Here is a 19,396-nt window from a genome sequence, read left to right on the forward strand (position 1 = left end):
GGTATGGGAATGTTCTTCGTGGAGTAGTCGATGTTGAATTTTTCCATTTCTGATCGTCGTACAGTGCTCAACAAATGTCAATTTGGAGCGGAGTATATGTCTTAATAAGGTTATCCAAAAAATAGTGCTCGATACCGTAGTAGAGCGCAATATATGTACCGTATTTTCCGCACTATAAGGCGCACCGGATTATTAGCCGCACCTTCTATGAATTACATATTTCATAATTTTGTCCACCAATAAGCCGCCCCGGACTATAAGCCGCGCCTACGCTGCGCTAAAGTGAATGTCAAAAAAACGCTGCGCTAAAGTGAATGTCAAAAAAACAGTCAGATAGTTCAGTCAAACTTTAATAATATATTGAAAACCAGCGTTCTAACAACTCTGTCCCAAAATGTACGCAAATGTGCAATCACAAACATAGTAAAATTCAAAATGGTGTAGAGCAATAAAAAAAGAAGAAGAAGAAGAAGAAGAAGAAGAAGAAGAAGAAGAAGAAGAAGAAGAAGAAGAAGAAGAAGAAGAAGAAGAAGAAGAAGAAGAAGAAGAAGAAGAAGAAGAAGAAGAAGAAGAAGAAGAAGGAGGGACGGACGGACGGAATCAAAATATTCGCCGGCTACTTTTCATAATGATGGCGCTTCCTACGTTTCTACCTCAAACGTCCAAAAGCTGCTGAAAGACTTGATCCAGGATGCCATGGGGAAAAAAACTTAAATGGTGCCTTTTGGCGACAGTTAGCAGCTTGGTGGCTCATAGCCGGCGAGCTAACGCTTGCTAGCGTGGTAGCATTGCTTCATTTTTACAGGTGTTATAGGTAGATAGTAGTGATGGGTCCGGCAACACCGATGCATCGGCGCATGCGTCGAGCTCATAGAGCGAAACCCTGTGTCGGTGCGCGTACGGCTTTTAGAAAGTCACGTGACCGATCATGAGCTGTTTTGGTCAAGTGACAGATACGCGAACTGTGAGCGGGTCTTTTGTACAGCCGGAGAAATAATAACTAAGAAGAGAAAGCGTCTAAAATTGAATACGTTGGAAAAACTGTTTTTTTTTTAAATAAAAATGTGTAAAAATAAATAAATAATAATTTCCAGGTCCACAAGCATCCTCATTCACAACACGTTCTCTTAGATTCCCATGTTATGATACATGTTCACATTATTTATTGACTGTATCTAAAAAAGACAAAAAATATATTTTTATTTAAATGAAGTTATGATATAATCCTAAATGAAATACAATGACTTGGTTTATATTATTGTATATACTAGGTCAGTGGTTCTCAACCTTTTTTCAGCAATGTACCCCCTGTGATTTTTTTTTAAATTCAAGTACCCCCTAATCAGAGCAAAGCATTTTTGGTTGAAAAAAAAAGATGAAGTAAAATACAGCACTATGTCATCAGTTTCTGATTTATTAAATTGTATAACAGTGCAAAATATTGCTCATTTGTAGTGGTCTTTCTTGAACTATTTGGAAAAAAAAGATATAAAAATAACTAAAAACTTGTTGAAAAATAAACAAGTGATTCAATTATAAATAAAGATTTCTACACCTAGAAGTAATCATCAACTTAAAGTGCCCTCTTTGGGGATTGTATTAGAGATCCATCTGGATTCATGAACTTAATTCTAAACATTTCTTCACAAAAAAAATAAATCTTTAACATCAATATTTATGGAACATGTCCACAAAAAATCTAGCTGTCAACACTGAATATTGCATTGTTGCATTTCTTTTCACAGTTCTTTTTGACAGACATTTTAGTGACAAACCTGAGCTTGTGCTTCACTGAGTTTATGAACTTACATTCATATTTTGTTGAAGTATTATTCAATAAATATATTTATAAAGGATTTTTGAATTGTTGCTATTTTTAGAATATTTAAAAAAAATCTCACGTACCCCTTGGCATACCTTCAAGTACCCCCAGGGGTTCGCGTACCCCCATTTGAGAACCACTGTACTAGGTCATAAAATCAGTGTCAGTTGAGTCGGTCCAGAGGTTGCCTGTAGGGATTTTTAATGTCCAGCAGATGTCATTATTTAGTGACACAGTATCGACACAGTATCAATACAGTTTTGCAATGTGTCAAAACGCTTCATGACGCCTCATCAACCCATCACTAGTAGATAGGTTATAGCTGCATCGCTCGCGGCTCGTCATATATTTAACGTTAATCCGTGATTTCACCGAGCGTTTCACTGACGGTGAGCAGCCTGACGCTGCTTCATTAACACCGCCGCTGTTTGACTCGTGGCCCGGGGCAGACGCTCGTAGTAACAGTCACGTGTTACAATACCGACGAGCTAACGTGTCCAGGTTATAACCATGTTGTCAATAAACACACGTGGACTGAAGCTAAATTGTCCACTGTCCACTGCAGCATGTGAATGCAATAAAAATAATAAAATCTGAGCCAACCAGCTGTTAAAATGTTGTCCAGGTTAATGTTTTGGCCATTAAAGACCATTCATTTCAAGATTTCAACTGTGATTGGGCTTTAAACAGGTGGCTGACCTGTTCAGATGAGTGTAACTGCTACTGGTCAAATAATGTGAAATAGCATTTAATTTTACATGTATGCAATGCCATTTAAATGCAATTATAGATAATAATAATAATAATAATAATAAATACTGTGTAGTGTTGTAAATAGTCAACGGGAAGGATTCTATTAAGATATAAGCCATGAGCACTACACAGCCAGAAAAAAACCTAGGCAGGACAAGTAAAAATATTGGGGCAAGTAGATTTGAGAAGTCAGGCAAGTAGAAAAAAACCTTAACGTTGAACCCTGCATGTGTTGAGCTGCTGCCGCTTAAGGTTAGACGGCACTGTACATAGAGCGGTTCTGCTCGTTAGTAATAAATTCTAATGTTGGATGTTCACTCCTTCACACAGATGAGTATAGAAAAATATTTTCAACGGCCGAAAAGGGCTCGACTTGGAGAGGAGGTAGGCCTACAGTTCGGACCACAGGTGCGACCTGTTCAGCAGCAGCAGCAGGAGGAGGAGGAGGTTGACTGACTGTGGCAGGACACCTCTGCCTCTGTTTCACTTCATGTTGCTGGTAAATAATATGGTTGTAGTAGTAGGCTAAAGTTAAATTATTTAGTATTCACTAATTAAAGGGGCAGAGCTTTAAGAGACATTTTAGCTTTTATATTTTATAAGATATATTTTTTGTAAGAACCACAATTAATAAATATATTTCAGTGAATCACTAATTGTTCAAATCTGTATATAAATATGTACATAAAATGTTGTAATTATATTCCAACTCCGCGTTCTTCTTGGTCATCGCCGCTGCCCCCCCAACCCCCGCCCACCCGCCGACCACACCACCACAAATAGATGCATGTCCTGTGGGAAACACTGTATACATATATATATATACATATATACACACACATACAAAATTATAATTTTTTTTCTTTAATAAATCGATCTTTTAATTGTTTTTAATCTGAATTGAATAAGAATTGCGATTAATTCGAAAATAAAAAAATATATGAAATTTGTTACTTCCTGCAAAAAAAAACCAACAAAAAACATAGCTACATTTAAAAATACCAATTTTTCTTGAAACAACCACAATAGCTTGTTTTTAAACCAACGAATACCTAATAATGAATATTTAGGTTGTATAATGGTTCAGATACAGCAATTATAAACAGTATTGTTAGCACTGACGCTAATGCTCACACTCTGGAAGTTCATTAAGCTGATTGACCGGACCTGTATGGGGAACAATTATTTTGAAACACAAATCAAGCGCTGTAATTGGTATTTTTGCATCAAATTGTACACTATTGTTGCATGGAATTGCCTCAAGTGGCGCAGCTTCCATTTTTGGGCCTCACCCATAAATTGAACTGTTTCTTTGGTAATCACCCAACGGGCTTTTTTGCCGCCATTTCTCATCATTCTCCATATCAACTAAGATAATCTACTTGAGGGAGCCCTCGACATTCTTCCACAGGTTTTTATTTACGGCGTCAAACGTCTGATGAAGGTCACTTGACTGTAATGGAGCTATAAATTTACCGTACGAGTCCCGGCGAGCCGAGACCTGTCGCTCGGCCGCCTTTATTTCATGCTATGTTATTGTGCCTGCTCAGGTTTTTAATCACACGGGGGCTTTTGTGCCGTCGCTCAATAAATCCCGCGTGAAGAGGAATGAAAAGTGATATGCACACTTTTCTTAAAAAACAAAAACAACAAAAGTGCGCGGGGGTGCAGAATGTCTCCTTTGCTCCCAGCATGCAGCAGCTGGAAATAAGGCAAATGTCACCCCGGTGATCTTGACAGGCATTAGAGCTTCCTGTTTATTAATAAGCACCCAAAGGTTTTTTCTTTTTCTTTTACCATTAATGAGACAGCTCTTAATGAATGGTGTTTAATTGGCACCCACGCGCATTCATTAGCTTTAAACGAGGAGGAGCCGCGTTCTCCCACGCGGACTCACATTAGAATACGAGGGAACACATCAAAGCCGGCGTACGCACAATAGGAAGTCGAGTTCATCGCTAACCTCCATGCAACTTTGCGCCGCTAAAATTCATAATAATAATAATACTAATAATAATAGATTTTATTTGTAAAAAACACTTTACATTGAGTAAACAACCTGAAAGTGCTTCAGTGTATTGAAAAAAAATAAAAAATAAAAAATAAAAATAAAAATAAAAAGATACGGAGCCCCTAAAGGGACATGGGGGAAATTGTATTTTTTCTAAAAAAAAATTTAAATTTTTTTTTTTTTTTTTTTTTTTAGACATGTATCTCGTGCTGCATGAGATACATGTCTAAAAAAATACTTTTTAAAACATTTTTTTTATAACTTTATAAAAAGATACATGTCTTAAAAAAAAAAAAAAAAAATATATATATATATTTTACATTTTTTTCCCCCCATGTCCCTTTAGGGCAGGGGTCCCCAAACTTTTTGACTCGGGGGCCGCATTGGGTTAAAAAAATTTGGCTGGCGGCCAGGCTGTATTTATATATATATATATATATATATATATATATATATATATATATACACATACATATATACATACATATATTTATATTTATATATATATATATATATATATATATATATATATATATATATATATATATATATGTATGTATGTATATATGTATGTGTATATATATATATATATATATATATATATATATGTATGTATATATATATATATATATATATATATATATATATATATATATATATACATTGTCTTTATAATCCGTTTTGTCATTTAACATCAATTAACATTGATGTTCATCAACATTTAACATTGTCACGTTATCGATGGGAAAATTCATTTTTAGACAGTATGATTTGCCTGAGCGGCTAGGAGACACCCAGAGTAACAAGCGGTAGAAAATGCATTAGAAAGGGAAGATTTAAAAAAATGAATAAAAAATAAAAATTAATATTTTTTTAACTTGGGACTTCCTGTGGGCCGGATTTTGGATGGTTGGATCCGGCCCGCGGGCCGTAGTTTGGGGACCTCTGCTTTAGGGGCTCCGTAAAAATAAAAAAAGGATAAAAACTAGAACAGCCAAATAGCTAAAACTAGTATGCATATATCTAAAAAAAGGCCTTTTTTTTAAAAAGAAGGGTTTTTAAGCCTTTTTTTAAAAGCAACCACAGTCTGTGGTGCCCTCAGGTGGTCAGGGAGAGAGCGTTCCACAGACTGGGGGCGGCGGAGCAGAAAGCCTGGTCTCCCATAGTTCGGAGCTTTGTCCTCGGTGGTTGGAGGAGGTTAGCCTGTCCGGTGTGGAGGATTTGGGGGTGAGCAGTTCTTTGAGGTAGAGGGGGGCATTTCCATGGAGGCACTGGTGGGTTAGTAGGGAGACTTTGAATTCAATCCTGAGTGGAACAGGAAGCCAGTGAAGGGATTTGAGAGTTGGTGTGATATGGTCATATTTCCGCACTCTCATCAGGATCCTAGCAGCACTATTCTGTATGTATTGCAGCTTCTGGATGTTCATGCAGTCATAAAAAAAAAAAAGGCAAAACAAAACAAGAGGGCGCTAAAAGAGGATTACTACGCAAACATTGTATGTGGTAGTCATCCTTCGGTGCCCGCCGCACTCTCACGCGCTGTAATATACTGATAAGGCGCTAATAAATTATTCTGCTTTTGAACTCTAAATTTAGACAAAATGTTCTGAGCGGAAAGCAAATGAGCAAAAATCCCATTTAACCATCGCTGTCAAACGCTAGAAGAAGAAATGTCTGCTTTAAAATAGATCAGTTAGCTTACAGTAGTGTTAATAAGCATGCATGTATTATGGTGAATATTAGTGGAGGAAGGCACTCAGCAAAACGTTAGGGAACTGAGGAGACACATTTTTTAAGCTTTTCAGGTGGAATTCTTTCCCATTCTTGCTTGATGTACAGCTTAAGTTGTTCAACAGTCCGGGGTCTTTTAAACTTCATATTGTGCCACACATTTTCAATGGGAGACAGGTCTGGACTACAGGCAGGCCAGTCTAGTACCCGCACTCTTTTACTATGAGTTACCCCTGTCTTGGGCACTAATACACCCCAATACCATCACAGATGCTGGCTTTTACACTTTGCGCCTAGAACAATCCGGATGGTTCTTTTCCTCTTTGTTTGACATCCCCAGTTTCCAAAAACAATTTGAAATGTAGACTGGTCAAACCACAGAACAATTTTCCACTTTGCATCAGTTCATTTTAGATGAGCTCGGGCCCAGTGAAGCCGGCGGCGTTTCTGGGTGTTGTTGATAAATGGCTTTTGCTTTGTATTGTAGAGTTTTAACTTGCACATACAGATGTAGCGACGAACTGTAGTTACTGACAGTGGTTTTCTGAAATGTTCCTGAGCCCATGTGGTGATATCCTTTACACACTGATGTCGCTTTTTGATACAGTACCGCCTGAGGGATCGAAGGCCCGTAATATCATGGCTTACGTGCAGTGATTTCTCCAGATTCTCTGAACCTTTTGATGATATTATGGAGCGTAGATGGTGAAATCCCTAAATTCCTTGCAACAGCTGGTTGAGAAATGTTGTTCTTAAACTGTTGGACAATTTGCTCACACATTTGTTGACAAAGTGGTGACCCTCGCCCCATCCTTGTTTGTGAATGACTGAGCATTTCATGGAAGCTACTTTTATACACAATCATGGCACCCACCTGTTCACCTGTGGGATGTTCCAAATAAGTGTTTGATGAGCATTCTTCAACTTTCTCAGTCTTTTTTGCCACTTGTGCCAGCTTTTTTGAAACATGTTGCAGGCATCATATTCCAAATGAGCTAATATTTGCAAAAAATAAAGTTTTCCAGTTGGGACATTAAATATCTTGTCTTTGCAGTCTATTCAATTGAATATAAGTTGAAAAGGATTTGCAAATCATTGTATTCTGTTTTTATTTATAATTTACACAATGTGCCAACTTCACTGGTTTTGGGTTTTGTATTTGTTTTTTTTAAACTGGACTATATTACAGCAACATTAGCAACAACACAATCCACAAACATGTTGCCGCAAAACGTGGCCGAAAGACAATTTGCAACGCAAACAAACAAACAGTCCACAAAAACGCTGCAGGAAAACGCCGTAAAAAAATATGGCCCATCGGCATGCTACGTCAGGCTCCAAAAACATGGCCGACAAACTGCAACAAAATATGGCCGGCCCGTATCTAGCGTCACGTTCCGCAAACATGGCCGACATGCTGAAAAAAACTCCCCAAAACAATCTGTGACACTCTTCACAACCAACTCCACAACAACATGCTGCCACAGGATCCACAAACCTAAATCACATCCAATGTGCACTGCAAAAACTGAAATCTAAGTAAGATGAAATATCTCAAATAAGGGTGATATTTGCTTATTTTCTGTCTGATAAGATAATTCTTCTCACTAAGCAGATTTTATGTTAGAGTGTTTTACTTGTTTTAAAGGCCTACTGAAACCCACTACTACCGACCACGCAGTCTGACAGTTTATATATCAATGATGAAATCTTAACATTGCAACACATGCCAATACGGCCGGGTTAACTTATAAAGTGCAATTTTAAATTTCCTGCGAAACTTCCGGTTGAAAACGTCTAGCTATGATGACGTATGCTAGTGACGTCGATGGTTGAAACGGAAGTATTGGGACTAGGGATGTCCCGATCCAATATTTGGATCGGATCGGCCGCCGATATTTGCAAAAAAATGCGTATCGGCAAGGCATGGGAAAATGCCGATCCAGATCCAGTTAAAAAAAACCTCCGCTCCGTGTTTTCCAACGCACCTATTTAAATAATACATTACACTTTTCTGCTGCTCCCTAATTTCCGTTCCGCATTTTCCAGCACACCTTCAACACATCCACAGGTCTGTGAATTCTCACGCAGTTGCTTTTAGCTGCTGGCATTACACCACAGGCTCTTCTCACTCTTTCCTGTGTCTCCCTCTCACAGACAACAAGCGCACCTTCTTACACACGTCACATACTGTCACGTCATACGTCACATACTGTCACGTCATACGTCACATACGTATACGTCCTCCCCGAGCAGAGAGGTAGCAGCATGGCTAACGTTAGCTGTGATGCTAGCGCAGCCGTGTGACCAACGTTCTCTCTAAGGTGCGCGCCTGTGCAAATGCGCACTGTTTAAACGTCCTCTGCGCATAGCAAATCTATGCCACGCACAAAATCAAATAAAAAAATAAGCGCATAACAATTTTCGACACACGGACACAACAGAGAAAACAGTTTTCGTCATCATTGTTCAAATATTATAACGTCTGTCGAGACGCTTATCTCCGTTCGGTGCCACACGTCCACACCATCAAAATGCAGAGGCAAAAATTTCCACATCAACACCGTATGAAAAAATTAGTGATTTTTTTTGTTGTGATTTCCTTCTCTGCATGAAAGTTTAAAAGTAGCATATATTAATGCAGTATGAAGAAGAATGTTTTAATGTAGACATGCAAGCCTTGAAAGAAAATGTTGAAAATCAAGACTACATTTCCTGCAAATGGATGCATTTCTACTCTATATTTTAACTTTAGATTTATTCTCATATTAAACTCTTTTGGCTGTCTTTTTGACACTTACATCCGGCGCCCCCCTCCACACCCTGGATTATAAATCATGTAAATAATTCAATGTGATTATCTTGTGTGATGACTGTATTATGATGATCGTATATATCTGATAGTATATATCTTATAGTATATTATTCAAAGTCACCTAATTCAGCTGGCTAGTTGTTATCAAGAGTACAAAACCCTTTTCAACATGATTCTGACAACTAAGTACGCTAAATAACTTTAAACTTTAATACATGCTCGGATAGGCCATTATTGGTCAGTATCGGTATCGGTCAGTATCGGTATCCGATCGGAAGTGCAAAAATAATATCGGTATCGGATCGGAAGTGCACAAACCTGGATCGGGACATCCCTAATTGGGACGCCATTGTATCCAATACAAAAGCTCAGTTTACATCGCAAAATTCCACAGTATTCTGGACATCTGTGTTGGTGAACCTTTTGCAATTTGTTTAATGAACAATGGAGACTGCAAAGAAGAAAGCTGTAGATGCGATCGGTGTATTAGCGTCTGGCTACAGCAACACAACCAGGAGGACTTTGAATTGGATAGCAGACGCGCTATCCGACGCTAGCCGCCGACCGCATCGATGATCGGGTGAAGTCCTTCATCGCTCCGTCGATCGCTGGAACGCAGGTGAGCTTCGGTGTTGATGAGCAGATGAGGGTTGGCGTAGGTGTTTTTAGCATAGCTCTGTCGAGGTCCGTAGATAAGTTAGATTCAATGGCGTCGTTAGCAACAGCATTGTTAAGGTTCGCCAGGCTGGAAAGCATTAACCGTGTAGTTACAGGTCCATGGTTTAATAGTATTGTTGATTTTCTTTCTATCCTTCCAGTCAGGGGTTTATTTCTTTTGTTTCTATCTGCAGTTAAGCCCGATGCTATCACGCTAGCTCCGTAGCTAAAGTGCTTCACCGATGTATTGTCGTGGAGATAAAAGTCACTGTGAATGTCCATTTCGCGTACTCGACTCTCATTTTGAAGAGGATATAGTATCCGAGGTGGTTTAAAATACAAATCCGTGATCCACAATAGAAAAAGGAGAGAAAGTGGAATCCAATGAGCCCTTGTACCTAAGGTACGGTCAGAGCGAAAAAAGATGCGTCCTGCACTCTAATTCTTCACTCTCACGTTCCTCATCCACGAATCTTTCATCGTCGCTCAATTTAATGGGGTAATCGTCGCTTTCTCAGTCCGAATCGCTCTCGCTGCTGGTGTAAACAATGGGGAAATGTGAGGAGACTTTCAACTTGTGACGTCACGCTAGGCTTTTTTTTAATCAGCGACCAAAAGTTGCGAACTTTATCATCGTTGTTCTATACTAAATCCTTTCAACAAAAATATGGTAATATCGCGAAATGATCAAGTATGACACATAGAATGGATCTGCTATCCCCGTTTAAATAAAAAAAAATTCATTTCAGTAGGCCTTTAAGTGTTTTGGTCCTAAATGATCTCAGTAAGATATTACAGCTTGTTGCTGAGATTTGATGAGCTATATTGAGTAAAACATGCTTGAAACTAGAATATCAACTGTTGCAAAGCTGTGTCATCAACACTCACAAGTATAAAACTACTTTTTTAAAGTAATACTTTCTTATTTCAAGCATGTAAAAAAAAAATCATGACTTTGACACATTTGTGTCTCATAATTAAAACAGATGACAGCCAAATGGACTTTGCTGTTTTATTTTCAATGGAATAATAGAAAATACATACTCATATAGTAGTACAGTTGGCACAGTACAGCAAACTGTCAGTTAATATTTAAACATTTAACATTTGACATTTCTAACAATTTTGAACAGAAGTAGTTCATGCACATTCAGATAAATTCTTCAAAATTACAATTAAAAACATTTTTGGCTGGGGGCCGGGCTGTATATATGCACACTAATTGACTGAAAGAGCACACACTTGGCGCGATGATGCTGGTCTAAAATGCCTTTTTAGACAATATGATTTGTCTGAGCGGCTAGGAGACCCCGAGAGTAACAAGCGGTTGCCTTGTTGCCTTTCCATTAAGAACAATAAATTAGTTTTTAGTATAAGTTTGCTGGTTTCAACAAATGTAATGTCGAGCACATATCATTATGTCAAGATAATGGCACTAGCATTTATTTAATTTAAGAATATTTTTCAACATATTGAGCAAAAAGGTCTCTCTTTTTTTTTTCTACCAAGAAAAGTGCACTTGTTATTAGTGAGAATATACTTATTTTAAGGTATTTTTGGGTTCATTGAAGTTAGCTAATTTTACTTGTTTTGAAAAGTCTTGACAAGCCAAATTTTCTTGTTCTATTGGCAGATAATTTTGCTTAGTTCAAATAAAGTACCCCTAATTTTTGTATTTTTTTTCTTGTTTTTGAACACTGACTTTTTGCAGTGTACTGCAACGCACTCCTCAAACATGGCACATATGTTGCAACAGGCGTCAAATGTGCAGTAGCTGACATGAGCATGGCTGACATGTTGCAACACAATGACACGCTGCAACAAAACATTGCCAGCTTGCTAAAAAAGAATGCAACGCGCTGCCGACATGCTACTACAAGTCCCATGAATAAGATCTACAATTATGCCTTTTTGCAATGTATTTGAGTGGAGGGTGTGGATGGTGCGGGTGAGACGTGAGGGATTTGTGCAAGTTTGAAAATTGGCCCATTCATTTTCATGAGGAAAATGCCCTGGATATTATTTGGTACAATTATAATGCAACTTTTTAGAAAAGAATAGTTTCTTCTTGCATGGAGAACGTATTTAAAAAAAAAAAAGATTCTTTTTAGAAAAATAAACAGTACATATATATATATATATATATATATATATATATATATATTAGGGGTGTAACGGTACACAAAAATGTCGGTTCGGTATGTACCTCGATTTAGAGGTCACGGTTCGGTTCATTTTCGGTACAGTAATTTTATATATGTTAACCCTGGCAATGGACCCTGTGTGTATATGTATGTTATGCCATTGTTTACAAATTTGGTAAATAAATAACCAAAAAATTTGATATTTTGTTGTTTTCTTACTGTACCGAACCGTGACCTCTAAACCGAGGTACGTACCGAACCGAAATTTTTGTGTACCGTTACACCCCTACATTAGACTGCTGCAGAAATTAGTAATGCTACACACTGAAAGGTGGTCCGCAAACATGGCCTTCTCTTAGCAAGAGACTCCACGAACATGGCTGACATCCCACAATAAGCTCCACAAACATGGCCGACATGTTGCACTGAATAGCAGTCCACAAACATGGTCGACATCCCACAATAAGCTCCAAGAACATGGTCGACATGTTGCACTACAAAATGGTCAACTAACATGGCCCTCGCTTACCAAAATAGTCCACAAACATGGCTGACATCCCACAATAAGCTCCACAAACATGGCCGAGATGTTGCACTGAAACGCAGTCCAAAAACATGGCCCTCGTTTAGCAAAAGACTCCACAAACTAGGGATGTCCCGATCCAGGTTTTTGCACTTCCGATCCGATATCGATATTGTTTTTGCACTTCCGATCCGATACCGATACTGACCGATACCGATACTGACCGATACTGGCCTATCCGAGCATGTATTAAAGTTTAAAGTTATTTAGCCTACTTAGTTGTCAGAATCATGTTGAAAAGGGTTTTAGTACTCTTGATAACAACTAGCCAGCTGAATTAGGGGAGTTTGAATAATACACAATGGTTGGTAACAAGAAACTGACCTGTTTATTCAAGGATAAACACAAAATAGACAAAATTATACATGACAAACAGAAATGGCATCATTGAAACTAGGGCTGGGCGATATGGCCTTTTTTTAATATTGCGATATTTTAAGGCCATATTGCGATACACAATATATATCTCGATATTTTGCCTTAGCCTTGAATGAACACTTAATGCATATAATCACAGCGGTATGATGATTCTATGTGTTTTGATTGATTGATTGAGACTTTTATTAGTAGGTTGCACAGTGAAGTACATATTCCGTACAATTGACCACTAAATGGTAACACCCCAATAAGTTTTTCAACTTGTTTAAGTCGGGGTCCACTTAAATTGATTCATGATACAGATATATAATATCAGATATATACTATCATCATAATACAGTCATCACACAAGATAATCACATTGAATTATTTACATAATTTATAGTCCAGGGTGTGGAGGGGGGCGCCGGATGTAAGTGTCAAAAAGACAGCCAAAAGAGTTTGATATGAGAATAAATCTAAAGTTAAAATATAGGGTAGAAATGCACCCATTTGCAGGAAATGTAGTCTTGATTTTCAAAATTTTCTTTCAAGGCTTGCATGTCTACATTAAAACATTCTTCTTCATACTGCATTAATATATGCTACTTTTAAACTTTCATGCAGAGAAGGAAATCACAACTAAATAGATCACTAATTTTTTCAGACGTTGTTGATCTGGAAATGTTTGCCTCAGCATTTTGATGGTGTGGGCGTGTGGCACCGAACGGAGATAAGCGTCTCGACAGACATTACAATATTTGAACAATGATGACGAAAAATGTTTTCTCTGTCGTGTCCGTGTGTCGAAAATTGTTATGCGTTTATTTTTTTATTTGATTTTGTGCGTGGCATAGATTTGCTGTGCGCAGAGGACGTTTGAGCAGGCGCGCACCTTAGCGGCTGCGCTGGCATCACAGCTAACATTAGCCATGCTGCTACCTCTCTGCTCGGGGAGGACGTATACGTATGTGACGTGTGACGTGACAGTATGTGACGTATGACGTGACAGTATGTGACGTGTGTAAGAAGGTGCGCTCGCTGTCTGTGAGAAGGAGACACAGGAAAGAGTGAGAAGAGCCTGTCGTGTAATGCCAGCAGCTAAAAGCAACTGCGTGAGAATCCACAGACCTGTGGATGTGTTGAAGGTGTTCTGGAAAATGCGGAACGGAAAATAGGAGCAACAGAAAAGTGGAATGTATTATTTAAATCGGTGCGTTGGAAAACACGGACCGGAGTATTTTTTTAAACTGGATCTGGATCGGCATTTTCCCATGCCTTGCCGATACGCATTTTTTGGCAAATATCGGCGGCCGATCCGATCCAAATATCGGATCGGGACATCCCTACCACAAACATGGCTGACATCTCACAATATTCTCCATGAATGTGGCCAACATGTTGCACTGACAAACGGTCCAAAAACATGGCCCTTTCTTAGCAAAAGACTCCACAAACATGGCCGACATCCCACAATAAGCTCCAAGAACATGGCCGACATGTTGCACAACAAAGTGGTCCACGAACATGGCCGACATGTTAACTCCCGCTTGACTTGGAGGCCATGTGGACTGGCCAGTTACGTGGTCTCACCTGCTCATGTCCTCCTGCATGTAGAGCCGGAGCAGCTGCTTGGGGATGCTGAAGGACAAGGTGCACTCCTCCATTTGTTCGCGCACCAGCATCCACTTGTTGTCCACCGTTTGGAACCTGTAGACTTTGCATACCGGGTTGGTGAAGACTGCGAAGGACAGGAAGACAACATTGAAACACAAACGTGCAGCTGGCACATTGGAAGTAGTCACGTGTGCAGTGCAAAAAGTGAAATCTAAGTAAGATTAAATATCTCAAATAAGGTATTTATTTGCTTATTTTCTGTCTGATAAGATAATTCTTCTCACTAAGCAGATTTTATGTTAGAGTGTTTTACTTGTTTTAAGTGTTTTGGTCCTAAATGATCTCAGTAACATATTACAGCTTGTTGCTGAGATTTGATGACCTGTATTGAGTAAAACAAAGCTGTGTCATCAACACTCACAAGTATAAAACTGCTTTTTTAATTTCCTTTTTCAAGCATGAAAAAAAAAATCATGACTTTGACACAATTGTGTCTCATAATTAAAACGGATGACAGCCAAATGGACTTTGCTGTTTTATTTTCAATGAAACAATAGAAAATAGGTACTCATATAGTAGTACAGTTGGCACAGTACAGTAAACTAATATTTAAACATTTAACATGTGACATTTATAACCATTTTGAACAGAAATAGTTCATGCACATTCAGATAAATTCTTCAGAATTACAATTAAAAAAAATTGGGCCGGGGGCCGGGCTGTATATATGCGCACTAATTGACTGAAAGAGCACGCACTTGGCGCGATGATGTCATGTTATCGATGGAAAAATTTATTTTTAGACCATATGATTTGCCTGAGCGGCTAGGAGACCACGAAAGTAACAAGCGGTTGCCTTGTTGAATTTCCATTAAGAACAATAAATTAGTTTTTAGTATAAGTTTGCTGGTTTCAAGAAATGTAATGCCGAGCGCATATCATTATGTCAAGATAATGGCACTAGCATTTACTTCATTTAAGAATATTTTTCAACATATTGAGCAAAAAAAGTCTCATAAATGTTTTTTCTACCAAGAAAAGTGCACTTGTTATTAGTGAGAATATACTTATTTTAAGGTATTTTTGGATTCATTGAAGATAGCTAATTTTACTTGTTTGGGAAATTCTTGACAAGCCAAATTTTCTTGTTCTTTTGGCAGATAATTTTGCTTAGTTCAAATAAAATACCCCTCATTTTTGTATTTTTTTTTTCTTGTTTTTCAACACTGACTTTTTGCAGTGTGATAACAATAACAATATGTTTCCCTTCCAATCCGCACTGTCAAAAGTCAGTGTTCAAAAACAAGAAAAAACAAGAAAAAAATTAGGGGTATTTTATTTGAACTAACGAAATCATCTGCCAATAGAACATGAAAATGTGGCTTGTCAAAACTTTCCAAAATAAGTAAAATTAGCTAACTTCAATGAACCCCAAAATACCTTAAAATAAGTATATTCTCACTAATAACAAGTGCACTTTTCTTGGTAGAAAAAAAAAGAGACCTTTTTGCTCAATATGTTGAAAAATATTCTTAAATGAAGTAAATGCTAGTGCCATTATCTTGACATAATGATACGCGCTCGCCATCATGATTTTTTTTCTTCATGCTTGAAGTAAGAAATGATTACTTTAAAAAAGTAGTTTTATACTTGTGAGTGTTGATGACACAGCTTTGCAACAGTTGATATTCTAGTTTCAAGCATGTTTTACTCAATATAGCTCATCAAATCTCAGCAACAAGCTGTAATATCTTACTGAGATCATTTAGGACCAAAACCCTTAAAACAAGTAAAACACTCTAACATAAAATCTGCTTAGTGAGAAGAATGATCTTATCAGACAGAAAATAAGCAAATATCACCCTTATTTGAGATATTTAGATTTCAGTTTTTGCAGTGCGATACAGGGTAACACTCAGGCCGGTATTGGCGATACCGATCCGATTACATGTGCAAATGGACCTGAAGTGTCTGGTAAGAGTGAACAAGCAGTGTATTCTTAATGAAACCTCTTCAAATTATTTTAAATCACAGGGTGAAACAAACAATGGCATTTTTTTTTTTTGCACTGAATCTGATCTCTTATTTATTTAGAACTCTGAAAGTAGTGTTTCCAAATAGCCGACAATAAAAGGATACACACACTTGCTGTTTTGTCATACTGAATGACTCATTTTAAATGTGTCAGGGCTGGGTTTGTTCTCCCGCTCTGGACATGGCGTGCAGGTTGGAACGTTATTTATTCCACAAAATATCAAAGTAGTACAAAAAAACGGACAACAAGTCGCACTCGAAGCTAATGCTACTATTAGCATGGACTATGGACAAGAAATAAACACGTAACTTTGGCATGAACCAAACAACTGAAGTAGCAGGGTTGCATGAAGCAAATAAAACTCACGTGGACGTGGCATGAAGCGAACAAACAGCATGAACTATGGCATTGCATGAAACAATGACATCAGGTCGACTGATCGGCAATGGCAGGCTTAAATAATGCTTCTGATTAGTGCTCGGGTAGCAGGTGTGCGGCCGAACACTAATCAGAGACAGGTGAACATAATCAGCAACCATGGCAACCAAAACAAACTCAGGGAAGTGCACAAAAACTAACAGAACATAACTAAACAAAACATGATCTAGACCAGTGATTTTCAACCACTGTGCCGCGGCACACTAGTGTGCCGTGAGATATCGTCTGGTGTGCCGTGAGAAATTATGCAACTTCACCTAATTGGTCCAAAAAATATTTTTTGCAAATCAATAATCATAATAATGTGCTGTTGTCTAGTGCCTGTGCTGTGTAGAGATTGGCATGGTAACTAAGTAATACTCCATATCTGTAGGTGGCAGCAGGTAGTTCATTGCTTTGTAGAAGTCGGAACGCGTCGAGGATGGTTTGTCGTGATCCCAATATGCAGAGCACAGCGGGAGACAGCGTGCAGGTAAAAAGGTATGTAACGCTTAAACCAAAAATTAACAAAAGGCAAGTCCCGCTAGGAAAAGGCACTGAAGCATAGGGATGGCTATGTAAAACAAAAGAAAAACTGAACTGGCTACAAAGTCAACAAAAACAGAATGCTGGATGACAGCAAAAACTTACAGCGTGTGGAGCAAAGACGGCGTTCACAAAGCACATCCGTACATGACATGACAATCAACAATGTCCCCACAAAGAAGGATGGTGTACGCACAACTTAAAAAGTCTTTATTGCGAAAACAAAGCAGGTGCGGGCAATACCACTCAAAGGAAGGCGTGAAGCTGCTACAGGAGAACACCAACAAAACAGGAACGGTCACCAAAATAACAGCGCAAGACAGGAACTAAAGCACTACAAACAAACAACAAACTCAAAATAAGGCACGACAACCTGGTGGAGTTAATTTTTTAACCTTTTCTGCTGGGGGTGTGCCTCCGTATTTTTTTTTATGAAAAAAATGTGCCTTGGCTCAAAAAAGGTTGAAAAACACTGATCTAGACCACAGATCATGACAAAATGCCAGTAAATAAACTCAGTGGCCTAATGGTTAGGTTGTCCGCCCTGAGATCGGTAGGTTCTGAGTTCAAACCCCGGCCGAGTCATACCAGACTATAAAAATGGGAGCCATTACCACCCTGCTTGGCACTCAGCATCAAGGGTTGGAATTAGGGGTTAAGAATTGGGGGTTAAATCACCAAAAATGATACACCGCTGCTGCCCACTGCTCCCCTCACCTCCCAGCGGGTGAACAAGGGGGATGGGTCAAATGCAGAGGACAAATTTCACCACACCTAGTGTGTGTGTGACTATTATTGGTACTTTAACTTTAACTTAACTTAAACAAATGGCAGACAGGCGGAAGAAAAAGTAGTTCCTAACAATCGCATTTTATTGAGGCAGTATCGCAATGATTTAGTTAACGTATTTTCCGCACTAAAAGGCGCACCTAAAAACCTCCAATTTCCTCAAAAGCTGACAGTGCGCCTTATAATCCGGTGCGCCTTATATATGGACCAATATTGAGCCACAACAGGTCTCGCAACTACGGTAACTACGCCGACTTTATTTTCCCCCTTCTACGGCCGCTTACCGTAGAAGAAGAAGCGCTTCTTCTTCTACGGGGGAAAATGAAGTCGGCGGCTGCTTACCGTTGTTGCGAGACCTAAACTTTATGTAAAGACCCAAAAATGGCTCCTATTAAGAGACAAGCTTACGACGCAGAGTTTAAACTCAAGGCGATCAGTGGGAATAGAGTAGCAGCGAGAGAATTTAACATTAACGAATCAATGGTGCGGAAGTGGAGGAAGCAACATGATGACGTGCGCCAAGTAAAGAAGACTAAACAGTTTCCGAGGGAACAAAGCGAGATGGCTACAGTTGGAGGACAAACTGGAACAGTGGGTTGTTGAACAGAGTAGAAGTGTCAGTACAATCACTATTTGTTTTGTTGACATTCCCTTTAGTGCAGCTCCATCTAATGGATGCATAAGGTAACCCCAGCCTATACTGTAGCGTCTATTCTATGCGCCTTATAATGCAGTGTGCCTTATATATGAACAAAGTTTTAAAATAGGCCATCCATTGAAGGTGCGCCTTATAATCCGGTGCGCCTTATAGTGCGGAAAATACGGTACTCTACACTGTGTTCCTGCTAATGATATAAGCCAAAAGTTTGGACACACCTTCTCCTCATTCAATGCCTTTTCTATATTTTCATGACTATTTACATTGTAGATTGTCACATCAAAACTATGTATGAACACATGTGGAGTTATGTACTTGTTACACTGCTCGAAAGATGGGCCGACTCTTTCGATGTGCGACACATTTATTTTTCAGGATCAAGCTGCAAAACAATTAACGCAGCGTTACAACCGGAGCTTGATGCATCTGCTTTTTTACTACTGACAGACTTCTTCTACAAA

General features: G+C 38.6%; 1 protein-coding gene across 5 annotated transcripts in view; it reads right to left on the reverse strand.

The window, feature by feature from the left end:
- Positions 1–19,396, reverse strand: part of inpp4b (inositol polyphosphate-4-phosphatase type II B) — a 621,310-nt gene that overhangs the window by 182,168 nt on the left and 419,746 nt on the right. For all 5 annotated transcript variants that reach the window (XM_061922950.1, XM_061922949.2, XM_061922951.2 and 2 more), the window contains one exon: positions 14,467–14,614. In XM_061922950.1, the coding sequence (XP_061778934.1) occupies positions 14,467–14,614 (148 nt within the window). The remainder of the gene's footprint in view (positions 1–14,466; positions 14,615–19,396) is intronic.

Source organism: Nerophis lumbriciformis, linkage group LG27 (genome assembly GCF_033978685.3).
Source record: "Nerophis lumbriciformis linkage group LG27, RoL_Nlum_v2.1, whole genome shotgun sequence".
In the NCBI taxonomy this organism is placed as follows: domain Eukaryota; kingdom Metazoa; phylum Chordata; class Actinopteri; order Syngnathiformes; family Syngnathidae; genus Nerophis; species Nerophis lumbriciformis.